The sequence below is a fragment of the Aphelocoma coerulescens genome, unplaced genomic scaffold (genome assembly GCF_041296385.1).
Source record: "Aphelocoma coerulescens isolate FSJ_1873_10779 unplaced genomic scaffold, UR_Acoe_1.0 HiC_scaffold_453, whole genome shotgun sequence".
Classification (NCBI taxonomy): Eukaryota; Metazoa; Chordata; class Aves; order Passeriformes; family Corvidae; genus Aphelocoma; species Aphelocoma coerulescens.
In genome coordinates this window covers 1-10,006 of record NW_027183797.1, presented here as the reverse complement: position 1 = coordinate 10,006, position 10,006 = coordinate 1, and the positions used below count along the sequence as shown (strand labels likewise).

The 10,006-nt window shown below is 64.2% G+C and overlaps 1 protein-coding gene across 1 annotated transcript; it reads left to right on the top strand.

Moving 5' to 3' along the window:
- The first annotated feature begins 3,225 nt into the window (after positions 1 to 3,225).
- Positions 3,226 to 9,900, top strand: VAMP2 (vesicle associated membrane protein 2). Its single transcript, XM_068999505.1, has 4 exons — positions 3,226 to 3,298; positions 5,881 to 6,004; positions 6,845 to 7,003; positions 9,823 to 9,900. Coding segments are annotated over exons 1-4 (363 nt in total). The 5' UTR covers positions 3,226 to 3,296.
- The last annotated feature ends 106 nt before the right edge of the window (positions 9,901 to 10,006 follow it).

The window sequence follows — 10,006 nt, the reverse complement described above, 5'->3', positions numbered from 1 at the left end:
GCACTGCCCCTGAGGGGCGTCCTGGGCCACCCCTGGGTGCGCGGCCACTCCCGCCGGGTGCTGCCCCCGGGCTACTGCCCGCCCTGACTGACCACTGACTGACCACTGACCGCTGAGTGACCCCTGAGTGACCGCTGAGTGACCACCGACCCGCCCTGACTGACCACTGACCCACCCCGACCCGGGCACTGCCCCTGAGGGGCGTCCTGGGCCACCCCTGGGTGCGCGGCCACTCCCGCTGCGTGCTGCCGCCGGGCTACTGCCCGCCCTGAGTGACCACTGACTGACCACTGACTGACCACTGACCCCTGAGTGACCACTGACCCGCCCTGAGTGACCACTGACCGCTGAGTGACCCCTGAGTGACCACCGCCCGCCCTGACTGACCGCTGACCCCTGACCCCGGCTACTGCCCGCCCTGACCGCTGACCACTGACTGACCAGTGACCCCTGAGACCCCCAAACACCCCTGACCCCCCAGGACACTGCCCACTGCCCACTGGCCACTGGCCCCTGACCCCCCCGGACACTGCCCACTGGTCACTGGCCACTGCCCCCTGACCCCCCTGACCCCCCCGGACACTGCCCACTGCCCACTGCCCCCTGACCCCCCCAGGACACTGCCCACTGGCCCCTGCCCCCCCCGGGCCCCCCCAAACCCCCGAGGCCCCTCCCCCCCCCCGGGCGCTGCCCACGAGTGACCCCCGCCCCTCCCCCCCCCACCCCCCCCGGCTGCTCTGGGGGGAGGGGTCTCCCCCCCTCCCCCATCTTTGGGGGTCCCTCCCCTCCCCCATTTTGGGGGTCTCCCCCCTCCCCCATTTTTGGGGGGGTCTCCCCCCCCTCCCCCATCTTGGGGGGGTCTCCCCCCTCCCCCTCCCCCTCCTTTATTTGGGGAGGGGTCCCGCCCCCGCCCCTCCCCCCCCAATAAAGCTGTTCCGGTTTTAGTTCAGTCTCGGAGTCTCTTTGGGGGGAGGGGCCCGACCCACTGACCCCCCCCCCCACCCCATAGAGACCCCAGAGAGCCCCATAGAGACCCCATAGAGCCCCATAGAGCCCCATAGAGACCCATAGAACCCAATGGGACCCCACAGAACCCCATAGAGACCCCACAGAGCCCCAGAGAGACCCCATAGAGCCCCATGGAACCCTATAGAGCCCCATAGAGACCCCATAGAGCCCCCCTGGCCCCATAGAACCCCTGGCCCCAATGAGACCCCATAGAGACCCCATAGAACCCCATAGAACCCCATAGAACCTCATAGAGACCCCATAGAGCCCCTGGGACCCATAAAGACCCCATAGAGCCCCCCAGGCCCCATAGAGACTCCATAGACCCCCTGGGACCCATAGAGACCCCATAGAGACCCCAGAGACCCCATGGAACCCCATAGAGACCCCATAGAGCCCTTGGGACCCATAGAAACCCCATAGAGACCCCATAGAAACCCCATAGAAACCCCATAGAGCCCCATAGAGCCCCTGGGCCCCATAGAAACCCCATAGAGACCCCATAGAGACCCCATAGAGACCCCATAGAGACCCCATAGAAACCCCATAGACCCCCATAGAGCCCCTGGGCCCCATAGAAACCCCATAGACACCCCATAGAGACCCCATAGAGACCCCACTGAGCCCCCATAGAGACCCCATAGAGCCCCTGGGCCCCATAGAGACCCCATAGAGACCCCATAGAGCCCCTGGGCCCCATAGAGACCCCATAGAGACCCCATAGAGCCCCTGGGCCCCATAGATCCCATAGCACTCCCCTCCCTGTGCCCCATAGATCCCCCTATAGACCCTTCCCCTATAGACACCCCCGTGCCCCATAGACCCTCCTGCACCCCATAAATGTCCCCACCCCACAGGCACCCCATAGAAACCCCTGTGCCCCATAGATTCCCCCCTGCCCCATAGACCCCCACTCCATAGAATCCCCCCTGCCCCATAGACCCCCCACACCCCATAGAAACCCCCCACACCCCACAGGCACCTGCTGTGCCCCATAGAAACCCCCTGTGCCCCATAGATCCCCTGTGCCCCATAGATCCCCCACCCCATAGAATCCCCCCTGCCCTATAGATCCCCCACCCCACAGGCACCTGCTGCACCCCATAGACCCCCTGTGCCCCATAGAATCCTCCCTGCCCCATAACTCCTGGCCCCACATGGAACCTGCTGTGCCCCATAGAATCCCCTGTGCCCCATAGACCCTCCCCCCCAAGGCACCAGCGCTGCCCCACAGCGCCCCCTGTGCCCCATAGATCCCCCTGTGCCCCATAGAATCCCCCACCCCACAGCTCCCCCTGTGCCCCATAGGTCCCCCTGTGCCCCATAGAATCCCCCACCCCACAGCTCCCCCTGTGCCCCATAGCTCTCCCTGTGCCCCACAGAATCCCCCACCCCACAGCTCCCCCTGTGCCCCATAGCTCTCCCTGTGCCCCATAGAATCCCCCACCCCACAGCGCCCCCTGTGCCCCATAGATCCCCCTGTGCCCCATAGAATCCCCCACCCCACAGCGCCCCCTGTGCCCCACAGCGCCCCCTGTGCCCCATAGATCCCCCTGTGCCCCATAGAATCCCCCACCCCACAGCGCCCCCTGTGCCCCATAGGTCCCCCTGTGCCCCATAGATTCCCCCACCCCACAGCTCCCCCTGTGCCCCATAGCTCTCCCTGTGCCCCATAGCTCCCCCTGTGCCCCATAGAATCCCCCACCCCACAGCTCCCCCTGTGCCCCATAGATCCCTCTGTGCCCCATAGATTCCCCACCCCACAGCTCCCCCTGTGCCCCATAGCTCTCCCTGTGCCCCATAGCTCTCCCTGTGCCCCACAGAATCCCCCACCCCACAGCGCTCCCTGTGCCCCATAGCTCCCCCTGTGCCCCACAGAATCCCCCACCCCACAGCTCCCCCTGTGCCCCATAGATCCCCCTGTGCCCCACAGAATCCCCCACCCCACAGCTCCCCCTGTGCCCCATAGGTCCCCCTGTGCCCCATAGAATCCCCCACCCCACAGCTCCCCCTGTGCCCCACAGCTCCCCCTGTGCCCCATAGATCCCCCACCCCACAGCGCTCCCTGTGCCCCACAGCTCTCCCTGTGCCCCACAGAATCCCCCACCCCACAGCGCCCCCTGTGCCCCACAGCTCCCCCCGCCCCCCCCCCGCTCCTCAGCCCCCCCCTCCCCCCCCTCCCCTCCCTCCCCTCCCCCCGCTCCCCTCCCCCCCGCCCCCCGGTTCCCGGATGCTCCGCGCTGCCCCCGCCGCCATCTTCCGCCGCACCGACCGAGCTCCGCTCCGGGATGTGAGTGGGGGGCGCGACCCCCCCGGGCCCCCCCCGAGCCCCCCCGCCCCTCCCCCACCCCCCCGGCACCCCCCCGTCCCCCCCCCGCCCCTCCCATCCCCGCCCCTCCCCCCCCTCCATCGCGCCCCCCCCTCCTCTCCCGGCTGCGATTTGGGGGACCCCCGACCCCCCCCACCCCCCCCCACCCCCCTACCGGGACCCCCCGCCCATCCCCCACCCCCTCCGGGACCCCCCCTCTCCCCCCCCCCCCACCCCGCCCCGCCCATCCCCCCCCTCCCCGCCGCATCCCCCATCCCCCCCCCCGCTGTGACCCCCCCCCATCCCCCCCTCCCCCACCCCTCCGGGACCCCCCCCCGGGGCCGCCCCTCCCCCCCCCGCCCCTCCCCCACCCCCCGCGACCTCCGCAGAGCCCCCCCCCCACACACCCCCCGCGGTGGGGGAGGGGCGGCGGGCCGGGCAAACTGGGAGCACTGGGAGCACTGGGAGGGCTCGGCCCCCTCCCCTCCCCTCCCCCACCCCGCCCCTCCCCCACCCCGGGCTATTTTTAGCCGCCGACGCAGAATGGGGGGGGGTGGGGGAGGGGTGGGAAAATCCTCTGCCCGTGCCCCTCCCCCCGCTGCGGAGGGGCCGCCCCTCCCCCACCGCGCGGGGGGGGTGGGGGGGGGTGGGGGGGGTGGGGGGGGGAGGGGCTCGGACAGCGGGGACCCCCCCCGGGGGTGGAGGAGGGGGAGGGGCCTGGACATGGCGGCCCCCGAGGGGTCACCCTGGGGACGTTGGGGACACCCCGGGGGGGTCACTCGGGGGGGGGGAGGGGCGTTGGGGACACCCCGGGGGGGGTCACTTAGACATTGGGGACACCCCAAAGGTCACTCGGGGGGGACATTGGGGTCACCCCGGGGGTCACTCAGATCTCGGGGTCCCCTTTGGGTCACTCAGGGGACGTTGGGGACCCCTCGGGGTCACTCTTGGGGGGGGACACTGGGGACACCCTGGGGGTCACTCAGATCTTGGGGTCCCCTTTCGGTCACTCAGGGGACACTGGGGACCCCCCAAAGGTCACTCAGGGGGGAACATTGGGGCACCCCGGGGGTCACTCAGATCTTGGGGGTCCCCTTTGGGTCACTCAGGGGCTGTTGGGGAACCCCCCGTGGTCACTCAGATGTTGGGGCCACCCCGGGGGTCACTCAGGGGACACTGGGGACACCCCGGGGGGGTCACTCGGACATTGGGGACCCCCTGTGGTCACTCAGATCTCGGGGTCCCCTTTGGGTCACTCAGGGGCTTTTGGGGACCCCCCCGTGGTCACTCAGGGGCCGTTGGGAACCCCTCAGGGGTCACTCTGGGGGGACATTGGGGAAACCCTGGGGGTCACTCAGATCTTGGGGTCCCCTTTGGGTCACTCAGGGGACATTGGGGACACCCCAAAGGTCACTCAGGGGCTGTTGGGGAACCCCCGTGGTCACTCAGATCTGGGGGGTCCCCCTTTGGGTCACTCAGGGGACACTGGGGACACCCCGGGGGTCACTCAGATCTCGGGGTCCCCTTTGGGTCACTCAGGGGACGTTGGGGTCACCCCAAAGGTCACTCGGACATTGGGGATCCCTCTATGGTCACTCAGATCTTGGGGTCCCCTTTGGGTCACTCTGGGGTCGTTGGGGACCCCCCGTGGTCACTCAGGGGACACTGGGGACCCCTCAGGGGACACTGGGGACCCCTCAGGGGTCACTCAGATCTTGGGGACCCCCTTTGGGTCACTCAGGGGACACTGGGGACACCCCGGGGGGGTCACTCGGACATTGGGGACCCCCCTGTGGTCACTCTTGGGGGAACACTGGGGACACCCCGGAGGTCACTCAGATCTTGGGGTCCCCTTTGGGTCACTCAGAGGCCGTTGGGGTCACCCCAAAGGTCACTCGGACATTGGGGACCCCCCGTGGTCACTCGGGGGACACTGGGGACACCCTGGGGGTCAGTCAGATCTTGGGGTCCCCCTTTGGGTCACTCAGGGCCCGTTGGGGACACCCTGGGGGTCACTCAGACATTGGGGACCCCCCGTGGTCACTCTTGGGGGGGACACTGGGGACATCCTGGGGGTCACTCAGATCTTGGGGACCCCTTTGGGTCACTCAGAGGCTGTTGGGGACCCCCCGGGGGTCACTCAGATCTTGGGGGTCCCCCTTTGGGTCACTCAGGGGACACTGGGGACACCCCGGGGGGGTCACTCGGACATTGGGGATCTCTCTATGGTCACTCAGATCTTGGGGTCCCCTTTGGGTCACTCTGGGGTCGTTGGGGACCCCCCGTGGTCACTCAGGGGACACTGGGGACACCCCGGGGGTCACTCGGACATTGGGGACCCCCCTGTGGTCACTCAGATCTCGGGGTCCCCTTTGGGTCACTCTGGGGCCATTGGGGACACCTCGGGGTCACTCAGGGGTCACTTTGGGGACACCCCGGGGTCACTTCGGGGACACCTCGGACCCCCCGAGGGTCCCTCGGACATTGGGGACACCCCCGGGGCTCTGGGGGGGGGGTGGGGGGGTGGGGCCGGGGCTGACCCCTGACCTTTGACCCCCGGCCAGGTCGGCGCCCTCGGCCCCCGCCGCCCCTCCCCCCGCCGCGGGCGAAGGGGGGGGACCCCCCGCCCCTCCCCCCAACCTGACCAGCAACCGGCGGCTGCAGCAGACCCAGGCCCAAGTGGATGAGGTGGGGGAGGGGCCGGAGGGGGCAGCGGGGGGTGGGGCCGGGGGGGAGGGGTCAGTGGGATGAGGAGGGGTCAGTGGGGTGGGGTCAGGGGGGGTGGGGTCAGTGGGGTGGGGGTGGGGTCAGTGGGGTGGGGTCAGGGGGGGTGGGGTCAGTGGGGTGGGGGTGGGGTCAGTGGGGTGGGGTCAGTGGGGGTGGGGTCAGTGGGGTGGGGTCAGTGGGTGTGGGGTCAGTGGGGGTGGGGTCAGTGGGGGTGGGGTCAGTGGGGTCAGTGGTCAGTGGGGTGTGGTCAGTGGGGTGTGGTCAGTGGGGTGGGGGTGGGGTCAGTGGGGCGTGGCCAGTGGGGGTGGGGTCAGTGGGGTGGGGTCAGTGGGGTGGGGGTGTGGCCAGCAGGGTGTGGTCATCAGGGTGGGGTGTGGCCAGTGTGGGTGTGGCCAACATGGGCGTGGTCACTCCCTGGCCGTGGTCACTCCCTGGCCGTGGTCACTCCCTGGCCGTGGCCACCGTGGCTCAGGTGATCCCTTGGTGCCCGGTGCGTGCTGTGGCCAGTGCCCAGCCCCGCTGGCCACTGCCCGCTGACCGCTGCCCGCGCTGGCTGCCACCCTGTGCCCGCTGGCCCCGCTGGCCACCACCCGGTGCCCGCTGGCCCCACTGGCCACCATCCCGTGCCTGCTGGCCGCGCTGGCCGCCGCCCACTGACCGCTGGCCCTGCTGGCCACCGCCCGCTGACCGCTGGCCCTGCTGGCCGCCGCCCGGTGCCCGCTGGCCCTGCTGGCCACCGCCCGGTGCCCGCTGGCTGCACTGGCCACGCTGGCCGCCGCCCGCTGACCGCTGGCCCCGCAGGTGGTGGACATCATGCGGGTGAACGTGGACAAGGTGCTGGAGCGGGACCAGAAGCTCTCGGAGCTGGACGATCGGGCGGACGCGCTCCAGGCCGGAGCCTCCCAGTTCGAGACCAGCGCGGCCAAGCTCAAGCGCAAGTACTGGTGGAAGAACCTCAAGGTACGGCCCCAAACCAGCCTGAAATGGCCCCAAAAGAGCCTGAAATAGCCCCAAAAGAGCCTGAAACGGCCCCAAAAACCCCAGTGCTGGTGGAAGAACCTCAAGGTACAGGGGGACCCCAAACCAGCCTGAAATGGCCCCAAAATTGCCTGAAACGGCCCCAAAATTGCCCCAAAAGCCCCCGTAGTGGTGGAAGAACCTCAAGGTACAGGGGGACCCTAAAACCGCCTGAAATGGTCCCAAAATGGACCCAAAATAGCACCTGAATTAGCCAAAAAGAGCCTGAAATGGCCCCAAAATGACCCAAAATAGCCCGAAATGGCCCCAAAAGAGCCTGAAATGGCCCCAAAATGACCCAAAATAGCCCGAAATGGCCCCAAAAGAGCCTGAAACGGCCCCAAAAAGCCCAGTACTGGTGGAAGAACCTCAAGGTACAGGGGGACCCTAAAACAGCCTGAAATGGCCCCAAAATGACCCAAAACAGCCTGGAATAGCCCCAAAAGAGCCTGAAATGGCCCCAAAACAGCCTGAAATGGCCCCAAAAGAGCCTGAAATGGCCCCAAAAGAGCCTGAAACAGCCCCAAAAGAGCCTGAAATAGCCCCAAAAACCCCAGTAGTGGTGGAAGAACCTCAAGGTACAGGGGGACCCCAAACCAGCCTGAAACGGCCCCAAAATTGCCCCAAAAACCCCAGTAGTGGTGGAAGAACCTCAAGGTACAGGGGGACCCTAAAACTGCCTGAAATGGTCCCAAAATGGACCCAAAATAGCACCTGAATTAGCCAAAAAGAGCCTGAAATGGCCCCAAAATGACCCAAAACAGCCTGGAATGGCCCCAAAAGAGCCTGAAATGGCCCCAAAATAGCCCTAAAGTAGCCCAAAAGAGGCGGAAACAGCCCCAAAAGAGCCTGAAATGGCCCCAAAAACCCCAGTGCTGGTGGAAGAACCTCAAGGTACGGCCCCAAACCAGCCTGAAATGGCCCCAAAACAGCCTGAAATGGCCCCAAAACAGCCTGAAATAGCCCCAAAAACCCCAGTGCTGGTGGAAGAACCTCAAGGTACGGCCCCAAACCAGCCTGAAATAGCCCCAAAATAGCCCTAAAGTAGCACAAAAGAGCCATAAAGTGGCCCCAAAATAGCCTGAAATGGCCCCAAAATTGCCTGAAATGGCCCCAAAATTGCCTGAAACGGCCCCAAAAGCCCCCGTAGTGGTGGAAGAACCTCAAGGTACAGGGGGACCCTAAAACCGCCTGAAATGGTCCCAAAATGGACCCAAAATAGCACCTGAATTAGCCAAAAAGAGCTGAAATGGCCCCAAAATGACCCAAAATAGCCCGAAATGGCCCCAAAAGAGCCTGAAATGGCCCCAAAATGACCCAAAATAGCCCGAAATGGCCCCAAAAGAGCCTGAAACAGCCCCAAAAAGCCCAGTACTGGTGGAAGAACCTCAAGGTACAGGGGGAACCTAAAACAGCCTGAAATGGCCCCAAAATGACCCAAAACAGCCTGGAATAGCCCCAAAAGAGCCTGAAATGGCCCCAAAATAGCCTGAAATGGCCCCAAAATCGCCTGAAACGGCCCCAAAATCGCCTGAAACAGCCCCAAAAGCCCCCGTAGTGGTGGAAGAATCTCAGGGTATGGCGGGACCCCAAAATAGCCCCAAATTACCCCAAGGTAGCCCCAAAACAGCCCCGAAACAGCCTTAAATTGCCCCAAAATGACCCAAACCAGCCCTAAAATAGACCCGAAGTAGCCCCAACAACGGCCCCAAAAACGGCCCCAAAAACGGCCCCAAAATGGCCCCAAAATTGGCCCCAAAAATTGCTCCAGAATGGCCTCAAACCAGCCCCCAAAATGGCCCCAAAACCGGCCCCAAAACAGCCCCAAAATTGGCCCCAAAACCACCCCAAAACCAGCCCCAAAACAGCTCCAAAATTGGCCCCAAAAACGGCCCCAAACCAGCCCAAAACAGCCCCAAAATGGCCCCAAAACAGCCCCAAAACAACCCCACAAACGGCCCCAAAACAGCTCCAAAATGGCCCCAAAACGGCCCCAAAAACAGCCTCAAAATCCCCAAAAAATGCTCCAAAACCTCCCAAAAACCCCCTAAAAAAGCCCCCAAATTCCCCCAAAATCCCGCAAAACCTCCCAAAAAAACCCCTTTAAAAAGCCCCAAAATCCCCCCAAAATCCCCAAAATCCCCCAAAACCTCCCAAAACCCCCCTAAAAAAGCCCCAAAATCCCCCCAAAATGCCCCAAAATCTGCCAAAATCCCCCCAAACCTCCCAAAAAACCCATTAAAAAAAAAACCCAAATCCCCCTAAAATGCCCCAAATTTCCCCAAATTCCCGGAAATTCCCCAAAATCCCACAAAATGCCCCAAAACCTCCCAAAAAAACCCTAAAAAAGCCCCAAAATCCCCCCAAAATGCCCCAAAATCTGCCAAAATCCCCCCAAACCTCCCAAAAAACCCATTAAAAAAACCCCCAAATCCCCCTAAAATGCCCCAAATTTCCCCAAATTCCCGGAAATTCCCCAAAATTCCCCAAAACGGCCCCAAACGGCCCCAAAACCTCCCAAAAAAACCCTAAAAAAGCCCCAAAACCCCTCAAAATGCCCCAAATTCCCCGAAATTCCCCAAAATTCCCCAAAACGGCCCCAAACGGCCCCAAAATGCCCCAAAACCTCCCAAAAAAACCGTTTAAAAAAAACCCCAAATCCCCCTAAAATGCCCCAAATTTCCCCAAATTCCCCGAAATTCCCCGAAATTGCCCAAATTGCCCCAAACGGCCCCAAAAGCCGGTGCCCTTTGACCCCGCAGATGATGATCATCCTGGGCGTCATCTGCGCCATCGTCCTCATCATCATCATCGGTGAAAATGAGCCCCTATGCAAATGAGCGCCGCTCTATGCAAATCGGGAGATGGGAAAAGGGGCGGGGCGGAGGAACCGGGGGCGGGGTATGCAAATGAGGGGGTGGGGCATGTAAATGAGGGGGTGCAGGG

Bases quoted from the DNA above. Each gene is read 5' to 3' on its own strand.
- VAMP2 (XM_068999505.1), top strand. The intron at 6,005-6,844 runs GTGGGGGAGGGG...CTGGCCCCGCAG, and splicing joins CCCAGGCCCAAGTGGATGAG to GTGGTGGACATCATGCGGGT. The intron at 7,004-9,822 runs GTACGGCCCCAA...TTGACCCCGCAG, and splicing joins ACTGGTGGAAGAACCTCAAG to ATGATGATCATCCTGGGCGT.